Raw genomic sequence first — 23,612 nt, 5'->3', positions numbered from 1 at the left:
GAGACTGGCACAGGTTGCCCAGGGAGATTGTGGCGCACAGAAGCACAGTGTGGATCTTTGATCACATTTGATGCTTCTGTGCTCCACAACCTCCCTGGAGGTGTTCAGGACCAGGTTGGATGAGGCCTTGAGCAACCTGTTCTAGTAGGTGGTGTCCCTGCCTATGGCACAGGGGGATTGGAACTGGCTGAGCTTTGAGGTCCCTTCCAACCTAACCCACTCTGTGATTCTGTTTGGGTGTCCTGCAGTGCAGGCATCACACAGTGGCTGAGAGGCTGTTTGCAGCCTCCCCACTGCCAGGCTGCTGCCATGGAAGCAGAGCAAGCTCCTGCCCCGATCTCTCCCCGACACCCCCAGGGGAGCCAGGTGGGTGCACATCTTGCTGTCCTGAAAATCCCATGTCTGGGGGGGAGACAGGCAGCCATGTACCTGCTCTGAAGGATGAGCTGCTGGATTGAAGCTGACATGTCCTAATATCTCTGCCAGCACTTTCTGTCTCCGTCAAGGGCTCGGGATGCACATTAGCACCGGAGCGGAAGTGTCACCCTCTGGCATCTCCTTCTCTAATCTTGGAGCTGTTGCTCTCTCCCTTTTACCAGACCTTCTCCATCCCAGCCCATTATATGGCATGAAAAGCTGTGCTGGATGTGGGAGAGCAGAGCTGCCAGGCTCCTCTCCCGGGAGGAGGTGGAACATTTCCCTGACATGCCTGCATTCAGCTCTCTCTCGTCGGGGGAGCTGTGGGGGCAATGCTGCATGAGGAGGGCTGCTCTGAGCTGTGGAATCATAGAATCAGCCAGGCTGGAAGAGAGCTCCAAGCTCATCCAGCACAACCTAGCACCCAGCCCTGGCCAATCAACCAGACCATGGCACTAAGTGCCCCAGCCAGGCTTTGCCTGAACACCTCCAGGGATGGCAACTCCAGCACCTCCCTGGGCAGCCCATTCCAATGCCAATCACTCTCTCTGCCAACAACTTCCTCCTCACATCCAGCCTGACCCTCCCCTGGCACAGCTTGAGACTGTGTCCCCTTGTTCTGTCCCTGCTTGCCTGGCAGCAGAGCCCAACCCCACCTGGCCACAGCCTCCCTGCAGGTAGTTGTAGACAGCAATGAGATCACTCCTGAGCCTGGTTGCTGCTGCCCCATTTGGAGAGCAGACAAGGCTCAAGGAGATGTTTGGTGACATTTACTGGGGCTCTGATAAAGCTAACCAAGGGTTTCTGAAAGGCTGCCTGAGCTGGCCCTGATGGGTTTGTTTTAGAGTAGAGACCTGGAATGGTTTGGGAGGGTCTCTTGCTGTTGCTGTCTCCCCCTCCAGCCTCGCTGATAGGAACTGAGAGCTGCGTGACTGAAGCAGAGAGGGGGGAGAGCCAGCACACAGCAGCACGGTTCCATTTGTTGTGCTGGCATTGCTACCACTTCCCCAGTTTAATTAACAGCTCCCATCGCAGCTATTCATGATGTTCCCAGCCTCTGCTGGCCTCTGACAGCAACAAAAGAAACCCCAACGTGATGCGCTGCGCCCTGGAACCCTGCGAGCCCTGCGCCGAGCCTGGCTGCAGCCTCTCTGTGTTTCTCTTAAGTGTGTCTAGAACAAACATTTGAAGAGATTCCCAGTGGTCTAATCCAGGTTTTTTTTTCCCCTTCTTTTTCTCTCTCTCTTTTTTTTGGGTGAGTATCAGCATTGCTGCTCAATGTTCAGGAGGCAGCACTGAAGCACGACGGATCTAGGCTAGCACAGAGCACACAGCAGAGGCTTTGTAATCCTCAAAGTGCAAGTCTTAAGCTCCTCTCTGAAAAGTTGCTCTTTAGGCCTGAGTAGATGTGGAGGCTTCTTGTTTATCCTGGCTTTTCCTTTTAATTCTCTACACTTCAGCCTTGGAGAGTTAATGGGACAGAAAAAGATTAAAATGCCCCTTCACACTGCCTGCCCCAATGGTCTCAGACCCTGATGGCTATCAGAAGGCTGAAGCAGCCTCACTGTCATCCCCTCAGTCCTTTCAGAGCCTTTGATCACTCTACAATATCTCCTACCTGGCTTTGTCCCAGAAGGTGATAAGCCCTGGGTTTGATTTTTAATTGGGGTAACTGATAGCAGGAAGGGACCTGCACAGATCTGAGAGCATCCTTCACACGTTCCCAGGCTCTGGTGCTCGTGGCATTTGCCTGGACCTGCCTGATGGCATTTACCTGGACCTGCCTGATAGCATTTACCTGGGCCTGAGCAAAGCCTTTGGCACTGTCCCACACCACAGCCTGGTGTCCAAGCTGGTGACACATGGGTTTGAGGGGTGCAGCACTGGATGGATAAAGAAGTGGCTTGATGGCTGCACCCAAAGACTGACTGCCAATGGCTCCATGGCCAAGTGCAGGCAGTGACAAGTGCAGTCCCTCAGGGATCAGTCCTGGGACCAGTCTTGGTCAACATCTCTCTGGGTGCCATAGACAGAGGCATTGAGTGCAGCCTCAGCAGGTTTGCTGCCCACACCAAGCTGTGTGGTGCAGCAGCCAGGCTGGAGGGCAGGATCCATCCAGAGGGAGGTGGAGACAGGCTGCAGAGGTGGGCACAAGCCAAGCTCAGGAGGTTCAACAAGACCAAGTGCAAGGTCCTGCAGCTAGGTCGAGGCAATGCCAAGCACCAATCCAGGCTGGGCAGTGCCAGGCTGGAGAGCAGCCCTGAGGAGAGACGCATTTGGGTGTGGAGTCTGCTCAGCTGATACCTCACTGTCAAGCTTCTGTTTGGTGTCTAACTTCTCGTGCTGCAGTACCCCTAGACTGGGCTGAAACCAAGGCAGTTTGGGTGGGGTTTTGGTTTGGAGCTCTGCTGATAGACCAGAAGCTCAGCAGGAGCCAGCAGTGTGCACCTGCAGCCCACAAAGCCAAGCAGAGCCTGGGCTGCAGCAGCAGCAGTGTGGCCAGCAGGGCCAGGGAGGGGATTCTTCCCTTCTGCTGTGCTCTGCTGTGACCCCACCTGGAGTCCTGCATCCAGCTCTGGAACCCCTGGGACAAGAGGGCTGTGGAGATGCTGGAGAGTGTCCAGAGCAGGGCCAGGAGGATGCTGAGAGAGCTGCAGCAGCTCTGCTGTGAGCACAGCCTGAAAGAGTTGGGGCTGTGCAGGCTGGAGCAGAGGAGGCTCCCAGGTGACCTTCTTGTGGCCTGCCAGGGTCTGAAGGGGGCTACAAAAAAGCTGGGGAGGGACTTTTGAGGCTGTCAGGGAGTGGCAGGAGTGGGGGGAATGGAGCAAAGCTGGAGGTGGGGAGAGTGAGGCTGGAGGTGAGGAGGAAGTTGTTGAGCAGGAGAGTGGTGAGAGGCTGGAATGGGTTGCCCAGGGAGGTGGTTGAGGCCCCATGGCTGGAGGTGTTTGAGGCCAGGCTGGCTGAGGCTGTGTGCAGCCTGCTCTAGGGTAGGGTGTCTCTGGGCACGGCAGGGGTTGGCACTGCCTGATCCTTGTGCTCCCTTCCAACCCTGCCTGATTCTGTGATCCTGCTCAGGCTGTGTCTGATGGGGGAAGCTCAGAGCTGCCAGCCCTACCAGGAGGCTGGAGCTGCAGTTCTGAGTCTATTTTCAGCCCTTCTGGGGCAGAGCTCCTCTCCTCTGTCACTGGAGGAAGCATTTACTGGTATTGACACACAGGACTGGGGTTGTTGCTAAGAATACAGCTCCCTTAATGCCATTCCAGCTTTGCAGAGGGATCAGGATAAAGCCATAAGCAGGCACAGCTCCCTTTGGAGCCAGGAGTTGTCTCCATGGAAATGTGCAGCCAGCCTGGTGCTGAGCTTGCTGGCTCCTCTCACAGCCATGCTAATGTGCTGATGCTGTCCTGAAGCCACCTTCTGCCTTGTCCAGGACAGAAGCAATCTCTCCTGTGTCCTTTGGAGGTTGTGTGTTCCTTGCTGTGCCTTTAGATCCGTCAGGATCAGACCTGGTTCCCCTGCTCAAGGTTCGGTGTCTGTCAGTGTTGTGTTAGCTCAGCAGTGTGGTTCCTCTGAGTGTTGCAGGTGGGGAAAGTGAGGCACCAAGCTGGGTGGGACCTCTCAGACGTGCAGAGTAGCCGTTGTAAGAAGCCTGCAGGACCCAGCAGTGTGCATTTGCCTTGCCAGGGGAGCTCTGGGGCACCCGGGCTGGGGGTCAGGCTGGCTGTGTTGGGCTGAGTGCTGTGCAAGGCAGAGCCTGCCTGGACAGGAACCAAATCCCTCCCCCAGCAGCATCAGCCAACAAGAAAGGGACACAGGAGAGACATCTCCTGCTTCATCCTCCCTCCTGGGCTGGGCAGGCTTGGGTTTTCCTTCATTCCAGGGTTTTCCTTCATTCCAGGGTTCTCCTTCATTCCAGGGTTTTCCTTCATTCCAGGGTTTTCCTTCATTCCAGGGTTTTCCACGTGTGAGGTTTCAGTTTTTCTTTGCCCTCCCTACACTTCTGTGGGAAAATTGCCCTTTGAGAGGGTCCCTGGGCCCTGTCGGGTCAGATCCCTTCACACCTCATTGCTCCTGTGCTGCTCTACCAGCACTGCCTCCCTCTTGTGCTGGGGAGGAGAGACGACCCCAGAGGGTGTTCAGCTTCAAACGCAGGCTCCGCGCACTTGCTGCCTCCTGCTCACTCTTCCCTTCCTTGCTCCGTTCCCCTCCTTGCTGTGGGTGTGTGCAGGGAAATGCACTGTCAGGCAGGGAGCAGCCTGACCATTGCTTGCTGATGGAGCTGGCCAAGTCTTTGGTGGCATCAAGGCCAAGGGCTGCCTGCCCCCCCTGCAGGGACCATGCCCGGCAATGGCTTTGTTGGGACCCTGCCCCAGCTCGGGGCTCTGGTTCCCTGCCCCCTGCCGTGTGCTGCCCTCCTTGAATGCTCTTCCCTCTGTGCCTCTGCAGGTGCTGACATCACTGGGGAGACACTGTGAGCCCTGCTGACCCAGAGCCTTCCCAGCTGGGGCTGAAGGCCACTGCAGAGGATGAGGATCCTTCCCAGCCCTGGGATGTCTTCGCTGGTCTCCTTCGTGAACCTCCTCTCCGTGCTGCTCATCGGCTGCGTAGCTGAAAGTAAGTCCCTGCTGTTCCCTCTGCTGTTCCCCCTGCTGTTCCCTGCTCCTTTTTTTCTCCCTTAGAATGGTAGGGGTTGGAAGGGACCTCTGGAGATCATCCAGTCCAATCCCCCCTGCTAATGTTGGGTCACCCAGATCAGGTCGCACAGGAACACGTCCAGATGGGGTTGGAAGCTCTGCATTGGAGGAGACTCCACAGCCTCTCTGGGCCTCTGCTGCAGAGGAGGAGACTCCACAGCCTCTCTGGGCAGCCTGCTGCAGGCCTCCAGCACCCTCACATCAAAGAAGTTCCACCTTAACTTCACGTGAAACCTCCTGGGTTGTAGTTTGTGCCTTTGCCCCTTGTTCTCTCCATGCTTCACTTCCCTTGGAGAAGAACAGCAGGGGAAGGCTTTAGAGCTTAAAGCCAGCTAAGTATCCTCCTCTCCTTTGTAGCACTGAAGTGCAAAGTACGTCAGCATCTGTTTTCATTCTCCAACATCTTCAGCTTTCCACCAGTGCCTTTGGGTTGCTCCCAGTCCCACCTTGGAGGGAGGCTGCCAGGTCCTCACAGCTGGCTTTGAATCCCAGGATGCCTCTAAGGCTACCAGAGAGCTGGAGAGAAGGGGAGGGAACTGCTGGAGCCATCCTCCCCCTTCTCCTGGCCCCATCTCCACCCAGCTGGCCCATATTGTCCTCTCCTTTGCTCTTGCCTTTCAGGCATCTCTCAGACACTGCTGACCGTTGTCATGTTCCTCGCTGGGGCTGGGTTCAAAACAGCATCTGAAGAAAGGGTATTATGTTTCTCCATCCCCCAAGTGAACCAGTTCCACTTTAACACAGTTTTTAATCTTTGCTGCCTTTCAATTCTTGCTTTAAAAAAAAAATGAAAAGAGGGAAAAGAAAAAAAAAAAAGCCACAAAACCCAACCCCAAAAAAACCCAAACCAGAGCAGAGCAGAAGTGGAAATCTTCAACGACTTGAATGTGATGTTCCTTCAACATGAAGGCTGCCTGCTTGGGATCAGTGGGGAATAGACTTTGTCCAAGCTGATTGAGTTATGACTGCTTTTTTTTCAGTAGTATTGGGTTTTTTGTCCCCCTCCTTCCACCTCAGCAAAGCTGCTTGAAGCTGCTGAGGGCTGCTCTGGTCAGTGTAGCCCTTGGCAGCTTTTAAGGTAATGGCTTCGTTATCAGGGTTTGATAAGATGATGTGGTCAGCAGGGATGGAACAGATCCTCAACCTCTGGGTGCTGGGGGATTTGCTTTGAATGCTGCTTTCCCTCCCCTCTGCACTGGATGAGGGAGGAGAGATTTGCCCTTGCTTCACACTTGGGTTTTGTTCTCTTCGTGCTCAGCCTCTCTTTGCAGGGAGAAAGGTTCCTGTGCGGGAGGAGATTGTCTCCTCTTGTCCTTTTTCATCTAATGAGCCTGAGAAGTGAGCTGGGATGCAGCAGGCTCACTGCAGGGCCACTTTGGGGGTGCCTAGCTGCAGGTCCCCTGTGCCTCAGCTCAGGTGGTGCTGCTGGTGTTCCTGGTGGTGCCTAGCTGCAGGTCCCTTGTGCCTCAGCTCAGGTGGTGCTGCTGGTGTTCCTGTTGGTGCCTAGCTGCAGGTTCCTTGTGCCTCACCTCTGCTGGTGCTGCTGGTGAATGCTCCTGTAGGTTCTTTATGAGAGTGGATGGTTGAAGCTGGCTGCTGTGCTCCACCTGGGCTCAGGGAGGCCTTTTTGGCTTGTGAAATTGGGCACTGGTGGTAGGCAAGCTGCTGGCTACAGGAGCTCTTCACAGGCTCACAGGATGTTAGGGGTTGGGAGGGACCCAAGCTGATGGTCAAATCCAGCTCCCCTGCCAGAGCAGGGCCATACAATCCAGCTCAGGTCACACAGGAACACATCCAGACAGGCCTGGAAAGGCTCCACACAAGGAGACTCCACAACCTCTGTGGGCAGCCTGTGCCAGGGCTCTGGGACCCTTCCAGCCAAGAAGTTGCCCTTGTGCTGAGCTGGAACCTCCTGTGCTGCAGCTTCCATCCACTGCTCCTTGTCCTCTTGTGAAAGCAGGAGGCTGCAAGCAGAAATCTCCGTTGCTGGCTCTGTGTGCAGTAGAGGCAGGAGGGGAGGGGATGCTTACAGTGGAAAATCCAGTGTCAGGGCTCCAGGGTCCCATTCTTGCCACTGGTTTTCTGGCCAAATCCCTTTGTTCCTCTTGCTTTCAAAGCAAGCAGGGCAGCTTTGTAGGCGCAGATGGAGGGTTCGTGTGCGCGGCTGCCTCTGTGTGAGCAGAGCCCTGATTCATCTGCTCTGACGTCTGAGTGCCTCTGAAAACTGAGCTCCTTTTTCCTCCTCGAGTCTCCACCAAGCTCTGTGTGCTCACTGCTGGGGTTGGGCACTTTGCATCACTGAGGCTTCTCAGAATCGTGGCTGGCTTCAGTGTTTCTGGAGGGTTTGGTTTAGAAGCATAGAATGGTTTGAGTTGGAAGGGAGCTCAAAGCTCAGCCACTTCCAACCCCCCAGTGCCATAGGCAGGGACATCTCCCACTAGAACAGGTTGCTCAAGGCCTCATCCAGCCTTGTCCTGAACACCTCCAGGGAGGTTGTGGAGCACAGAAGCACCCAATGTGATCAAAGATCACATTGGGTGCTTCTGTGCTCCACAACCTCTCTGGGCACCCTATGCCAGTGTCTCACCACCCTCACTGCAAACAACTTCTTCCTAACATCCACTTTCAGTCTCCCCTCTGCCACTTCAAACCCATTCCTCTTCCTCCTCTGCTCATTCTAAGCCCTCGTCAATAATCCCTCCCCAGCCCTCCTGCACCCCCCTTCAGATCCTGCAAGGCCACTCCAAGGTCTCCTCAAAGCCTTCTCTTCTCCAGGCTGCACAGCCCCAACTCTCTCAGCCTGTCCTCATAGCAGAGCTGCTGCAGCCCTCTCAGCATCTTGGTGGCCTCCTCTGGACTGGCTCCAACACTTCCATGTCCTTCTTATGCTGGGGGCTCCAGAACTGCCCTCAGGACTCCAGGTGGGAGTTTTCCTGGGAAGGAGCCAGCATCTCATCTGTCCCTGCCTTCTGTTGGGCAAGGTTTGCTCCAAGATTCCAGCAGAGCTGGGTGATCCCACCCTGGCTGCCACCAAGTGGAAGTGGTGGAAGTGTGCCCTCAGGAAGGGCTGATGCTGATCAGACACAGAAGGCACCAACTGTGTGGCCCACTCCCTGCTGGAATTTGTCCCTGCTTTGCAGACACCTTGCTGCTAGCAGCCAAGATGCTTTCTCCTGTAGTTCTGCAGTGTCCTTGGATCCTGAGCTGGGAGGTTTTGTGCTTCTCGTTGCTGCTCACAGGTCCAAGGCAGGGCTGCTCCTGCCTGCTTCTCCTGTCCGTGCTGTTGGGCCAGGTCTTACCTCTCTCTCTTACCTCTGTAGAGCAAGTCAGCATCCTCGGGGACGTTCCCCATTAGGTCCCAGCTGGGATTCCCCCCCGTGGCTGTCGCTCTCTGCCTGCTTGCTGCCTGCTGTCCCGGGAGGTGCTGCTGTGCCCAGCCTGGCAAGTCAGCAGGCTCCGAGCCGCTCTGCAGCGCCAACAGCCAACAGCTTTGTGTGTCACAAGTGCAGGAGCTGCCCCTCTGCTCTGACAAAGTCCTCTCCCATCAGATGGCCTCGGGCTCTGCCACTCTGCCTCTCCTGTAATCCCTTGGCCAGCTTCCATTTGGCTGCCGCCGCTGACCCCATTTGCTGCCCCAATTCACCAGAGGGGCTGCCAAGGCAACGCAGCCCCCCGGGGGGAGCCGTGCCAGGCTGTGTCAGGGTGGGAAGCCCACACCACAGGTAGGTAACCTCTGAGACGTCAGTTCTTGGAGGTCACCACGTTCCCAGCTTGGCAGGGGAGCAGCTCCTCTTGCAGCAGAGCGTGGGCCTGAGAGCTTGGACTTGCCTCCTCTTCCAGCGCAGCTCCGGAGGAGCTGTGGCCTCTGCAATCAGAGAACCATTAAAACACTTGCCTTGTTTCCTAGGCTAATTGATCTCAGGCAGTGATTTGAATCTTTCTGTGGCAGGAACATTCTATTTAAAGGAAACTGCTGTTTAAATTAAACCCCCAAAGCACCACACTGCTTGCTGCCTGCTGCTCTGCCCTGTGGAGGCAAAGAGAACAAAGGAAAGGTACAGGGCAGACCTCTCTCCTCTTCTGCTTCCCTTGCACAGGGACACTTCCTTTGTTTCTTCTGTATGGTCAAAGCCAGGCATGGATCTGGGAATTGCTGGCTCCAGGATTATTTTCACCTCTGGTTGCATGGAACTTGCTATCACTCTGCTGAGGACTGGGCTGGTTGTAGCAGTGGTGTTTGTTGCTGTTACTGCAGTGGCACAGAATCAGTCTGGGTTGGAAGGGTCAGGAAGAAGGTTGCTGCTTGTGCCCAGCAAGAGGTGAATCCTAGAATCAGTCAGGGTTGGAAGGGACCACAAGGAGCAGCCAGTTCCAATCCCCCTGCCATGGCCAGGGACACCTCACACTAGAGCAGGCTGCACACAGCCTCAGCCAGCCTGGCCTTAAACACCTCCAGGGATGAGGCTTCCATCACCTCCCTGGGCAACCCCTTCCAGGCTCTCACCACCCTCATGCTGAACAACTTCTTCCTCACATCCAGTCTGACTCTCCCCATTTCCAGCTTTGTTCCATTCCCCCCAGTCCTATCACTCCCTGACAGCCTCAAAAGTCCCTCCCCAGCTTTCTTGTAGCCCCTTAAGACACAGGAAGGCCACAAGAAGGTCACCTGGGAGCCTACTTCTCTCCAGCCTGAACAACCCCAGCTCCCTCAGTCTCTGCTCCAGCCCTCTGCTCATCAGGGGAAGCCTTCCCCAAGAGCTGTACCCCGATGTGCTGCACAGCACAAGAGAGCAGCTCTTGTGCCCCTTCAAGCTGAGAGGCAATCAGACAGCCCAGAGAGATGAGGTCTGGGTATGGGCCTGGGCAGGCAAAGAGCTTCCCAGCTCACTGATGTACCTGGGCACAGAAGCAAGCCTTGCTGGTCCTCAGTCACAGATCCAGCTTGAGCCATAAACCCTCTGCAGCAAGCAGGTTAAAACACCTCATTCTCTGCACACACAACAACGAATCCCATCTCTGTTTGCAGCTGGGCAAGATGTGTCCTGCCTGGGCTGTGCTGGGGGCTCAGGGCAGTGTTGAGCTACTCCTGCCCTCCTGTGCTGCCCCAAGGAGCAGCACTGCCCACTCCCAGTGCTCCTCAAGCTGCCCATCAGAAGCTGTGCAGGAATGTGCACACTTGGCTCACCCACAGCAGTGTGCTCCCTGTTTGCAAGTGGATTTCCCCCCCCCCAATTGATCAAACCTTTGCAATTTCACAACAGTGCTTTGCTAATTGCTACTTTGCATACACAGGAGGCTGGTGTGAGGCTCTCTCCACCCCAGCAAAGATTTAATAACAGATGCAGCAGTGAGCAGTACTTATTGCTCACACTCCCTTCCCTCCCTAAATCACCTTGGAGAACCCTCACGAGCAGGCTCTGAGGCATTACCATAAATAATTAAATCTAAATTGCAATTGACAAAATAGAAGGAAATAAAAGCCCCTTCCGTGATGCACTGCCCTGGCTCTGCTCCTGCCATAATGGCCCTCACTCCAGCCTCCCTGTGCAGGGCACAGCTGATCCCTGCCAGCCTCATGCCTGTGGGGAGGGCTCTTGCCATCCACGAGCAGCCCTGGAGCTTGGCAGCAGATGGCAGCAAGGCTTGTGCCAGGCGTGTGGGGCTTGCAGAGAGAATAGCTTGGAGAGGAGACAGCTAAGGGGTGGCTGGAGAGCAGCCAGGCAGAAAGGGACCTGGGGATGCTGGGAGAGAGGAGCTGCAGAGGAGGCAGCAGTGCCCAGGTGGGCAGCAGAGCCAATGGCATCCTGGGCTGGCTCAGGAGCAGTGTGGGCAGCAGGACAAGGGAGCTCATTGCTGTCTGCAGCTGCCTGCAGGGAGGCTGCAGCCAGGTGGGGTTGGGCTCTGCTGCCAGGCAGCCAGGGATAGAAGAAGGGGACCCAGGCTGAAGCTGTGGCAGGGCAGGTTGAGGCTGGATGTTGTTAGGAAGTTGTTGTCAGAGAGAGTGATTGGCACTGGAATGGGCTGCCCAGGGAGGTGGTGGAGTGGCTGTGGCTGGAGGTGTTTTAGAGGAGGCTGCATGGGGCACTTAGTGCCATGGTCTGGTGCTTGGCCAGGGCTGGGTGCTAGGTTGTGCTGGAGGAGCTTGGAGCTCTCTCCCAGCCTGGCTCATTCTATGGTTCTCTCATTCTATCACTGTGACCTTATTCACGTTTATAACTCTGTAAGTGGTGAGTGCCAGGAGGCTGGAGCCAGCCTCTTCTTGGTCATGCCTAGTGACAGCACAAGGGGAAGTTCAGGCATTGGAGCTTCCATGTGAATCTGAGGAGGATTTTTTTTCCCTGTGAGGGTGAGCCCTGGCACAGGCTGCCCAAGGGAGTTGGGGAGTCTCCCTCTCTGGAGATGCTCCAGACCTGCCTGGATGCATTCCAGTGTGATCTGCTCTAGGTGATCCTGCTCTGGCAGAGGGGCTGGGCCAGATGATCTTTTGAGGTCCCTTCCAGCCCCTGGCATTCTGTGGGTCTGTGGCAGATGTGTGTGGTGGTCTGGGAGAGGAGCTGCTGGAGGTCCCTGCTCAGGCTGGCAGAGCAGAGCTGCGTCTCGGGAGCTGGGGCAGCGAGAAGAGGGCTGTGGAATGTGCCTGCTGCAGGCTGTCAGGTGTGGGAGCTGGTGCCTGGCTGCATGGCTGCTCCCTCTGAGCTCCAGATCACAGCCACTCACAGGTGGATCTGAAGTCTTCTCCTCGGAACAGTCCCTCCTGTGCTCTGATCCAGGGAGGATGAGCCTCAGCAGCAGAGCTCCAGCCCTGCGCTCTGGAGGTCCTGGCTTTGATCTGTGCTTGCCCAAGACAGCACTTGTCAGAGATGGGAGTAAAAAGAAAGGTGGCTCCGTCTTAGGGCTTGATGGACAACTGCAGATGACATCAGTGGGAGTGAATCTTCCTCCCCTGTGGGAGAAAGCTGCTCTGCCTCTAAGTGATTCAGGCTTATTTGTGACAGTGCAGCAGCTCTGTCCTGAGAGAAGGAAGATGCTGAAGTGTGGTGGGGGCTGAACTGCCCCACAAGCAGCTGTGGTCCATGACAGCAGCTGCTGGGGACAAGGAGATGCAGAAAGGCTTTTTCCCCTTGGTGAGCACAGGCTGGAGTTAAGGTGGGGTCATAAGGTGAGGTTGTGTGGTCAGCTGGAAGGTGGTGGAGTTTCTGTTAGGTGCTGCACATCCTTCAGTGAGTGGAGGCTGAGGGTGTGCAGGAGGAGGCAGCACCTGAATTGCCTTCTCCAGAGAGGGCAGAGATCCCAGAGATCCCAGCTTCCCTTCCCTGGATCCACTTGCTGCTTGTGGAAAAGGCAAGGAGCCACTTTGCTGTCCTTGTTCCTGGTGTGCCCTTCCCTTTGCTGCCTTCTCTGTCTGGCAGCTGTAATCCAGCCTGCGGTTGCTGAGGGTTCTGGGCTGGTTGTTGTCCCACTCAAGGACACCAAATTAAGCTTCTGTGTCACCTTGCTTAAGTGCCTGATTAAATTAAACCTTGCCTGCCTGCATCCAGTGATGTAGCTTTGGGTTGAGGGGTTTTTTCCCCTCTTCTCTTCTCTTCTCTTCTCTTCTCTTCTCTTCTCTTCTCTTCTCTTCTCTTCTCTTCTCTTCTCTTCTCTTCTCTTCTCTTCTCTTCTCTTCTCTTCTCTTCTCTTCTCTTCTCTTCTCTTCTCTTCTCTTCTCTTCTCTTCTCTTCTCTTCTCTTCTCTTCTCTTCTCCTCCTTTTCCTTTTCTCCCCTTTTCTCCTCTTCCCTTCCCTTCTCCTTTCCCCTTTCTCCTTTCCCACTTCCCTTCTTTTGTACCTTTCCTTCCCATTTCTTTTCTCCCTTTCCCTTCCCTTTCCCCTTCTCCTTTCTACAACTCAGATTGGAAACTTTGTGTCTTCTAGGGGACCTGGAGAGGAAATAAATCATCCTCTGAAAGAGGTTCCTTGGGGGCAGCAGGGGCTGTCACCTCCCTGGTCCCAGCTGTGTCCTGCACTGCCAGTGCTGATTCGATTAATCTCCGCTGAGGAGCACCTGGGGACAGCAGCAGCTACTGGTGTTTGGGACTCACTCATGGGTGTCTCCTGGTAAAGGAGCTTTTCCCAACCAGAAGTCTTTGCTGCTCAGCATCATTAGATGGCTAAGTTAGGGGAAAAGAACATCTGCTTGCTGTGTAAACTGGCAGCTTGTGTGCAAATGTCAGCTACGAAGTGTTGGTGACGGAGGAAATGCACAGAGTCATAGAACAGAATGGGTTGGGTTGGAAGAGAGCTCAAAGCTCAGCCAGTGCCAACCCCCACCCTGTGCCATAGGCAGAGACACCTCCCACAGCTTACTCAAGGCCTCATCCAAAGTGGTCCTGAACACCTTCAGGGAGGTTGTGGAGCACAGAAGCACCCAGTGTGATCTTTGATCACATTGGGTGCTTCTGTGCTCCACAACCTCCCTGGACAACCTGTGCCAGCATCTCCCCACCCTCACTGCCTAACATCCAGCTTAAATATCCTCTCTTCCACTTCCATGGCCAAAACCAGACCTCCTATCTCTCATCTCAAGGCTCTACCCCAAAGCCAATGCCTCTTTCTTTGTCACTTCCCCCATTTGGGTGCCCTCAGCCAGGCACAAGCTGCTAGGAGGGATTGGATCTTTCTTCTATCTCGCCCAGACCCTGAGTCCCAGCGGCTGGAAAGGTCTCTGTGTCTATTCCAGACCAAGCAGATAGGAATCTCCTGGGGGGCTTTGTGGAATGTGTCAGGGTATTCCCACCCTTTTTTGTGGCCTGGAAAACCCACTCTTGTTCCTCGAAGGCAGGCAGAGTGTTTTTCAAGGACACCCAGGCAGAGGAATGTCGTTGGGCATGCGTGGGATGGGATCTGGGCTCCGCTTGGCCCGCGAGACCCAATCTCCAAAGAACACTTCTATTTACTCTCTGCCACTCTTCCCCTCCAGTCAAGGATGTTCTCTTGCAACATAATTGGTCCCAGTTCCCACCTTAGGAAGCTGTGATGTTCCCTGCACTGCAGCTGCCTTTAATGTATTTAAAGTTCACCAAACCAGTCACGTTTTGTGCCATCTGCTGCGTGCGCTGCGGCTCGCTGTGGGCTGGCTACTGGGAGCCAGGAGTGTTCTCTGGCTGTGGCTGCACCTTCCTTCACCTTCCTGCCCTCCTTTGCCTTCCCTCAGTTGGCTTTTGTTGAGCAAGGTCCTCTCTTGCCATGCTGTTGTCTGGTGTCATTAGGCTTAGCCTTGGGTTGGGGTTCTCATACTGGATGCACTGAACAGTCCTGTTAGGGTTTGGCAGAGAATCAGGCAGGGTTGGAGGGGACAGGGAGAAAGTTGCTGCTTGTGCCCAGCAGGAGCTGAATCCTAGAATCAGGCAGGGTTGGAAGGGACCACAAGGATCAGGCAGTGCCAACCCCCCTGCCATGCCCAGGGACACCCTACCCTAGAGCAGGCTGCACACAGCCTCAGCCAGCCTGGCCTCAAACACCTCCAGCCATGGGGCTTCAACCACCTCCCTGGGCAACCCCTGCCAGGCTCTCACCACCCTCATGCTGAAGAACTTCCTCACCTCCAGCCTCACTCTCCCCACCTCCAGCTTTGCTCCATTCCCCCCACTCCTGCCACTCCCTGACAGCCTCAAAAGTCCCTCCCCAGCTTTCTTGTAGCCTCCTTCTGATACTGCAAGACTGCAAGAAGGTCACCTGGGAGCCTTCTCCTCTCCAGCCTGAACAGCCCCAACTGCCTCAGCCTCTCCTCATAGGAACCTCCTGTTCCATCCAAGGGCACAGCAGCTCACAGCATGGCTGTGGAAGAGCTCACAGCTGACCTAGGCCTGCAGATTGCCAGCACACAGCATTAGAAATGCTCAAGGCTTTGAAAGGGGATCTTGCAATGAATGATTTAAAGAGTTGATGTGAAGGATCCTGCTGTGGGATGACCTCTGCTCACAGGCTCTTTGCAGAGAGAGTTCTGGTGTCCCCAGCATAAGGACACAGAGATGTTGGAGAGAGGCCAATGGAGGCCACAAAGATGATGCAAGGGCTGGAGCAGCTCTGCTATGAGGACAGGCTGAGGGAGCTGAAGGTGTGCAGCAGCCTGGAGGAGACTCCAGGAGGACCTTAGAGCTGCCTGCCTGTGCCCGAAGGGATCCTGCAGGAAGGCTGCAGAAAGACATTTCATGAGGGTGTCTAGAGAGAGGCTAAGGGGGAATGGTTTGAAGCTGAGGCAGAGCAGGGTTAGGCTGGAGGAAGGAGGAGCTGAGGAAGAAGTTCTTCAGTGGTGAGACCCTGGGACAGGTTGCCCAAGGAGGTTGTGGATGCCTTCCTCCTGGGGGTGTTCAAAGCCAGGCTGGATGAGACCTAGAGCAAGCTGAATCTAGTTGAGATGTGTCCCTGCCTGTGGCAGGGAGTTGCAGTGGATCATAGAATGATCCAGGTTGGAAGAGACCTCCAAGCTCATCCAGTCCAACCTATGATGATTTTTGAGCTCCCTTCCAACCTGGACCATTCTATCATCTTGCTTGTTGTGGAGATGAAGCAGTGCTGCTTCACACCAGCTTGGGTAAAACCACTTCAGGACATGGTTTAGTGGTCGTGGCAGTGTTGGGTTGGCAGCTGGACATGATGAGGTCTTCTCCAACCTTGATCATAGAATCAGGCAGGTTGGAAGAGAGCTCCAAGCTCACCCAGCCCAACCTAGCACCCAGCCCTGCCCAACCAACAGGACCATGGCACTCAGTGCCCCAGCCAGGCTTGGCTTCAACATCTCCAGGGATGGCAACTCCACCACCTCCCTGGGCAGCCCATTCCAGTGCCAATCACTCTCTCTGACAACAACTTCCTCCTAACATCCAACCTCAACCTGCCCTGGCACAGCTTGAGCCTGGGTCCCCTTGTTCCTGAGTGCCTGGCAGCAGAGCCCAACCCCACTTGGCTACAGCCTCCCTGCAGGCAGCTGCAGGCAGCAATGATCTCTGCCCTGAGCATCCTCTTCTGCAGGCTGCACCCCCCCAGCTCCCTCAGCCTCTCCTCACAGGGCTGTGTTTCCATCTGTAATGCACAGAACCATTCCTGTTGCCTTTGGAGGCCAAGAGGGAAAGCAAAGCTTGAAAAAGAAAAGGAGGGAGGGAAAGGAGAGAGGAAAAAACCCCAGCAATAAATAGAAAGAGCTGTGACTGGTTTAGCATTCTACAAAGTTTCTGAGTCCTCCAAACCATTAATTGACTCAGGAGCATAAAATCGAGAAGGGGAGAGAGGGAGGGAGGGGGGGAGAGAGCAGTCTGAATAATTTATTGTCCTTTGAAGTTGCAAGAGAAATTTCAGCTGCCTTGGGGAGTAATTTCTCCCCATTCTGAAAGGGTTTCTCCTTCTTTTAAACTCATTCAGAGGGTGATAGTTTTGCATTTTTTGCATAATTAATGAGCAGAGCTCCCTTCCCCTCCCCCACCCCTTACTCTCTGACAACCTCTAAAGCCTGCTGGGGTGGGGGGGGTGAAACTTGGTGGGTTTTTTTAATTAACAGAGTCAAATTAATTTGGCTTTGGCCTCTTCCTTCCTCACCTCTGCTAGGACTTGTGGCTTTACTCATCACTGAGCCTCAGTCTGCTCTTGACACCAAGCCTCTGCCAGGCTTGGAGCTGTTGGAGTGGCTCAGGAGATGATGCTGTAAGGTTTTTTCCTCCAGCTCAACTATTAAAAATCACCTTGGGACAGGCTCTTCTCTGAGCCAGGAAGGTCCTGCAGCTCTTGGCTCCTCTTCACCCACCTCTGTGGGTAGGATCTGTTTGGTTTTGAGGGCTTCCTCTGTGTGGTCGTTGGCTTTCTGAGTGCTGTGATGCTCTCCTTCACTGACAGGATCTGCTAATTGTGGTTCCTTCCAGTAGCTGCCACTTGAGGGGCTGCCTGCTCTTGGAAGGTGAAGGCATTTGAGGGGCTGCCTGCTGCTGGAAGGTGAAGGCATTTGAGGAGCTGCCTGCTGCAGGCAGGTGAAGGCATTGTACCTGCCCCACCTCCTGCAGAGCAGGAGACCTCCCCTCTTGCCTGAAATAAAGCAGCAGACAAGAGCTGTGAGTGGAGGTAGTGCAGCTGTGCTCTGCAGGAGTGAAGGAGCAGTGTGTGACAGGACAAGCAGCAATGGATGGAAGCTGCAGCACAGGAGGTTCCAGCTCAACACAAGGGACAACTTCTTGCCTGGAAGGGACCCAGAGCCCTGGCACAGGCTGCCCAGAGAGGTTGTGGAGTCTCCTTGTGTGGAGCCTTTCCAGGCCTGTCTGGATGTGTTCCTGTGTGCCCTGAGCTGGCTTGGCTGGTCCTGCTCTGGCAAGGGGGTTGGACTGGATGAGCTCTTTGAGTCCCTTCCAACCCCTCACATCCTGGGATCCTGTGAGTGCCATCAGCTGCTGTTGAATTTATCTGCTGTGCCTTTCAGCCCCAGCAGATCCTGGTGCATATCTTTAGCTGGCAAACCTCAGTGGGGCTCATGCACCTGCAGTGCCAGGCAGTGCCAGCTCTGTGTTTCCATGCTGCAGAAGCCTGTGTCATCTCCAACCCAAGGACCTGAACTGATCTCCCTGATCACATCCTTGGGGCTGCCAGCACTGCTCTGCCTCTGAAAGACCATGAGGTGCAGAAGCTTGTAGCAGTTTGCTCTCCCCATTGCTGCTGACTTTGCTGTCACTTTTCAGCAGCTCAGGACCTCTGCTGGGCTGTATTAAGTTGGCATTCCCCTCCTGGGGGGTGGGATCCTTGCTCATTAAGCTTTCTTCTTTCAGGCTTGTCCCGTAGGAGCTGCTTTTTCCTCTTCTGGTATCCCCCATGGACTCTGATTCTTCAGTGATTCAAGCAGAGCAGTGGAAGCTGAGCAGAGAGCTGAGGCCTCTCTAGCTGTGGCTTTGCTAGGCAGGGGTTGAATTGAGCTTTTCCAGGAGGCCAACACCAGTGGCACACGGGGGTGGAAGCTGCCCTGTCAGCATGGCAGAGCTCTCTGCCTTCACCTTCTGATTGCAGACAGGCTGGGATTGCTCTCATGACACTGATGGACAAGGGCCCCTCGTTAAGTTGCCAGCATAGCTCCCTGGGTTTCTGGCTGTTGCTCTGCTCTGGGTTGTTATGCCTCCTTGCAGGACTTGTTGCCAAATCTGGATTGAGATGTTGGTAGAGTTGATTGAAGGGACTTGTGTACCCCCAGGGTGCTGTGCTGCATGTGCTGCACATGCTGCTGTGCTGCAGTGCTGCAGGCGCTTCTGTGCTGCAGTGCTGCAGGTGCTGCTGTGCTGCATGTGCTGCATGTGCTGCTGTGCTGCATGTGCTGCTGTGCCACACATCCTGCAGTGCTGCTGTGCTGCATGTGCTGCTGTGCTGCATGTCCTGCAGTGCTGCATGTCCTGCAGTGCTGCAGGTGCTGCTGTGCTGCATGTGCTGCATGTGCTGCTGTGCTCATGTGCAGCTGTACTGCATGTCCTGCAGTGCTGCTGTGTTGCATGTGCAGCTGTACTGCATGTGCTGCTGTGCTGCATATCCTGCATGTGCTGCTGTGTTGCATGTGCTGCTGTGCCTGCTGGCCCTTCAGTGCCTGATCCCAGAGCTGCCACCTTCCACGGCAGCATCACTCATCTGCTTGACAGCAGCCCTGAGGAGAGGGACTTGGGGTTCCTGGTGGATGAGAAGCTCAGTATGAGCTCTCAGTGTGCTCTGGCAGCCCAGAGAGCCAACCCAACCAGAGCCTGGAGTGCAGCAAGAGCAGTGTGGGCAGCAGGGTGAGGGAAGTGATCCTGCCCCTCTGCTCCACAGTGGTGAGACCCCACTTGGAGTACTGCATCCAGTTCTGGAGCCCCTGGAACAAGAAGGATGTGGAGATGCTGCAAGGCCACTCCAAGGTCTCCTGGAAACCTTCTCTTCTCCAGGCTGCAGAGCCCCAACTCTCTCAGCTTGTCCTCAGGGCAGAGCTGTGCAGCCCTCTGAGCATCTTGGTGGCCTCATGGACTGGCTTCAATGGTTCCATGTCCTTCTTGTGCTGGAAGAGCAGCACCAACGCTGCTCCATCCCTCTGAGGAGCCAGTGTTGGACTTGTTGGCCAGGCAGTGTAGGAAAGGTGGATGAAGTGACATCTTCATCCTCCTCACCCATTTTCTGCTTGTCCAAAGCCCTGTGCTTTGTGACATCCTTCACTGTTGTCCTTCTTCCACTGAGACCTTGCAAGGAAGAAGAAGCAGAGATCCTTCAAGTGACATTCCCACATACCCTGCAGGGCCAAGCCTGCAGTTCACCTGCCCAGAGCTTTGGAGTCAGGGGAGGGCTGTGTTGGCTCAGCAGCAGGGAAGCAGCAAGGTGGAAGCAGTTCACTTCTAAAAAAAAAAAAGGTATCCTCACTCTTTTTTTTTTCCCCACCCTTCTTTCCCCAACCTTGGCAGTCCCTGAAGGGAGCCAGGAGCTGCTGACAGTAAGAGGAAGTCTCTGTCTGAACCTATAATTATCCTGTCTGCCTTCCCAGAAAAGGCCAGTTGGGGAGCGAGCCTGCCTGTGTGCCTTGCACCAGCCCTACCTTCTCCTGCCTCCCCAATTACTGCCTAATGGACTTTTTATGATGATAAGAGGACTGGCTTGGGGAGAAGTTATTGACAGGGAAATGGAATATAATTCACTCCCTGTTTGTTTGTTCTGTCAGAAAACTCTCATTTTCATTTGATCTGTGAGGCACTGAGCAAACAGCCCTTGGGGAAAAGGGAAAGGGGAAAACAGGAGTGCCAACTAGGGCAGTGGACTCTGGATTCCAAGGGGAGCAGGAGCTCTGCAGGGCCTGGATGTTTTCAGTCCATACAGACCCCCTCCATAACCTGCATCTGTGCTGCTCCCAGGTTGCAGCTCTGCCCTCTCTCCTGGAGACAAGTGGAGATGCTGGAGCCAACTTCCCTGCCGCTCCTCTGCTCCCCAACGCTGCTGCTTTGCAATGCTCACTCATTCCAAACATCCCAGCCCTGCTCCCCACTCTCCATCTGCCTCCAGTTTGGCTGCTCTCTCCTGTTTTCATCTGCTCCATGGTTTGCCTCTACCCAGTCTTCACTTCCTTGCTCTGGCTCTGAGCATCTCCCTGCTCTCCATCTTGCTCCAGTTCTCTTGTGCTTTCCCTGTTGGTCTTTTCCCCACTGCTGTTCCCTGCCTTCCTGCTTCCCTCCTGAGCTCCTGGATTCACTGCTGTGACAAAGTTGCTCCTCTCCTCTTCTGGCCATGCCTCCCAGCTCTCAGCACTCCCATCCTCATCCCTGCCCCTCCAGTGCAGTGCTGCATCTGCTGCATGCATACAGGGCACAGCAGCACAAAGAACCTTTCCCAAAGCAGCAGCACACAAATGTCTTGTGTGTGGCTGGACCTGGGGAGGTGAAATCATAGTTGGGGCACTGCTTGGTGTCCCTTCTCCCATTGTGAGTGTGTCAGCACTTGTGGAAAATGGAGATGGAGTTTCACTGGATCAGCAGAAAGCTTTAGCCCAGAAACCAAAGGGAGAGGAGAAGAGGTAGAGGAGAGAGGAGTTTAACTCTCAGCATACTAGTGAGGAAAAAACCCATCAGATGCCTTCCTGGTTGCTCTTGGTGCCAGCAAGGGGTGGGAGGTAATGAAGAGAGGTCATAGGGTGGTTTATCTTGGAAGGGACATTCAAGATCATCCAGTTCCAACCCCCCTGCCATAGCCAGGGACACCTGCCACTGGAGCAGGTTGCTCAGGGCCCTGCTGTCCTCATTCGAGCTAACCTGATCTGACTGCTGGGAGACCACAAAGCTTTGGTCTGGCTGTTGTGTTTTACCTCCTCTCCCCCTGAGCAGTAAGGTAGAAGCAGGTCTCTGAGTTGTGTCTCTGGTGGTGATTTGGGTTTGTTTCCATTCCTGTGTGTAGAGGCTGTAGCTGTGTGCATCACCACCTCGGGTGTTGAGTGCTGAGCAGATCTGTTCAGCCCATCCTGTGCTCCACTTTGCTTGTAGTGTCTAGAGCAAGGCAGGCAGGTGTGAGAGCTGAGGGTTGGCACCTCCACACTGCATGTGGCAGACTGAGGTGTGGGCAGGCTGAGTGCCCAAGGTCAGCCCAACCTGCGTCAGAGCTGGGGATCTGCATCCTGATTATGGGAATCATCCCAGTCTGGAAGAGCAGACTGGGGGCTGCTGAACTGACAGCAAACCAGCACTGACCACAGATGGCTTCATGGTCTCAGCTTTTAGCTCTGTGAAGGCAGAGGTGCATCTCTGTGTGTGTGTCTCTGTACCTTGGTGTGCTGTGGGTGCCAGAGGGACATGGGCAAGCTGGAGAAGTAGGCCCAGGTGAACCTCATGAGGTCCATCAAGACCAAGTGCAAGGTCCTGCAGCTGGGTCAGGACATTGTTCATTAACAGTACAGGCTGGGGGATGATGAAATTGAGAGCAGCTCTGCAGAGAGGGACTTGGAGGTGCTGGTGGACAAGAAGCCAGGCATAAGCCAGCAATGAGGTCAGTGGTAGCCTGGGCTGCATCAGAAGAAGCATGGCCAGAGATGGATAGAGGGGATTCCATTGCTCTGCTCAGACCTCACCTGGAGTGCTGTGTCCAGCTCTGGGATCCTCAACACAAGGACAGGGACCTGCTGGAGTGGGCCCAAAGGAGGGCCACAAAATCAGAGGGCTGGAGAACCTCTGCTAGAGGCACAGGTGGAGGGAGTTGGGGCTGTTCAGCCTGGAGAAGAGAAGCTCCAGGGAGACCTTAGAGCTGTCTGCCAGCACCTGAAGAGCTCCTACAAGAAAACTGGGGCAGGACTCTTTACAAGGGGCAGTGGCTTCAAACCAGAGCAGGGTACTTTTAGTTTGGACATGAGGAAGAAGTTCTTCAGTGTGAGGGTGGTGGAACACTGGAACTGCTTGCCCAGGGAGGTGGTGGAGACCTCATCCCTGAACACCTTCAAGATCAGGCTTGATAGGGCTCTGAGCAACCTGCTCTAGCTGGGGGTGAGCCTGCTGATGCAGGGGGCTTGGACTGGATGACCTTTACGAGGTCCCTTCCATCCCAGTGCATTCTGCCATTCTCTGATCTGCACCAAAAAAAGGTGGGTTTGGATCTGTTGGGTACCTTTGAGCTCAGCTAAAGGTTGGCATCAGTTGGCATGGCCTGAACCTCTCTCAGGGGGCAGCTCTGCAGGGCAATGTGCTCAGCACCGCGGGGGCTGATTGTTGAAGGTCGACCGGGAGTGGCTGGCTGAAGGATGTGTTTAGAGAGGGCTGTGATCAAGGACGTGGCCTGCCTGCTGTGCTCTTGCTTTTGCTGCAGCTTCTCTGGTGCCTCTCAGGTCCATCTCATCAGGAGAGGTTTATTCTGCAGCCAAGGACAAGCTGAAACCCAGCGCTTGGTGCCTGCTGGCGCTGCGGGTCCGGGGGCGTGGGCATCCACCGGGGCACTGCCAGCAGGCACCGAGGCCACCAAACATGGAAGCAAAAAGCTTTTAAAATAGGCGTTTTGTAGCTGCCTTTTCTTTTGTCTCCCTCGATTATTGCTGCTGCTGCTGCTGCTGCTGCTGTGGGCGAGGAGCCCCTTCCAGCCAGGCTGCTGCTGCTCGCCGCGCCGGGGCCAGAGGACAGAACTGCAGTGGTTTGGCTTCGTTTGTGCTCTTCTGTTGGGCAGCTTCGCTGGGGGCTGCAGAGCAGGGGGGTGCAGGAGGGGGCTGCAGAGCAGGGGGCGGCAGGAGGGGGCTGCAGAGCAAGGGGTGGTGAACACAGAGGTGGAGTTTGCCCTCTGAAATCAGCACCAGGGCTCTGCTGCGGAGATGGAGGTTAGGGGAGAAAGGTGGGGAGGAGTCCGGTGAGAAGCAGGAGTGTGGAGGTGCTTCTCTGCTGCACACCCCACCCAGGGAGAGCTTGTGGGGCAGAGGAGCAGCTTGGCCTCAGATCCCCTCCAGGGAGAGCCTGTGGGGCAGAGGAGCAGCTTGGCTTCAGATCCCCCCCAAGGAGAGCCTGTGGGGCAGAGGAGCAGCTTGACCTCAGATCCCCCCCAAGGAGAGCCTGTGGGGCAGAGGAGCAACTTGACCTCAGATCCCCCCCAAGGAGAGCCTGTGGGGCAGAGGAGCAGCTTGGCCTCAGATCCCCCCCAGGGAGAGCCTGTGGGGCAGAGGAGCAACTTGACCTCAGATCCCCCCCAGGGAGAGCCTGTGGGGCAGAGGAGCAGCTTGACAAAATCACTGAATGCATCTGGTTGGAAGAGACCTCAAAGCTCATCCAGTCCAACCCTCAGCCCAGCACTGGAGGATCAACACTAAACCATTTCCCCAAGTGCCAGGTCCACAGGCTGCTTAAACACCCCCTGGCATGGTGACTCCTCCACTGCCCTGGGCAGCCTCTTCCAACCTTTGAGAGGCCTTTCAGTGAAGAAATATTTCCTAAAACCCAGCCCAGCCCTCTCCTGGCACAGCCTGAAACCATTTCCTCTGGTCCTTGTACGTGCCCTGCCGTGTGCACACACTGCCAAAGCAGCGTGAGCAGGGACC

At 55.2% G+C, this 23,612-nt stretch overlaps 1 protein-coding gene across 11 annotated transcripts in view; it reads left to right on the top strand.

The window, feature by feature from the left end:
- Window positions 1–23,612, top strand: part of PTPRS (protein tyrosine phosphatase receptor type S) — a 217,066-nt gene that overhangs the window by 74,415 nt on the left and 119,039 nt on the right. For all 11 annotated transcript variants that reach the window (XM_064175409.1, XM_064175408.1, XM_064175406.1 and 8 more), the window contains exon 2: window positions 4,864–5,031. In XM_064175409.1, coding sequence (XP_064031479.1) covers window positions 4,944–5,031 — 88 coding nt within the window. In that variant the 5' untranslated portion in view covers window positions 4,864–4,943. The remainder of the gene's footprint in view (window positions 1–4,863; window positions 5,032–23,612) is intronic.

The sequence above is a fragment of the Pogoniulus pusillus genome, chromosome 41 (assembly GCF_015220805.1).
Source record: "Pogoniulus pusillus isolate bPogPus1 chromosome 41, bPogPus1.pri, whole genome shotgun sequence".
Lineage (NCBI taxonomy): Eukaryota > Metazoa > Chordata > Aves > Piciformes > Lybiidae > Pogoniulus > Pogoniulus pusillus.
This window is presented reverse-complemented; position numbering and strand designations above follow the sequence as displayed.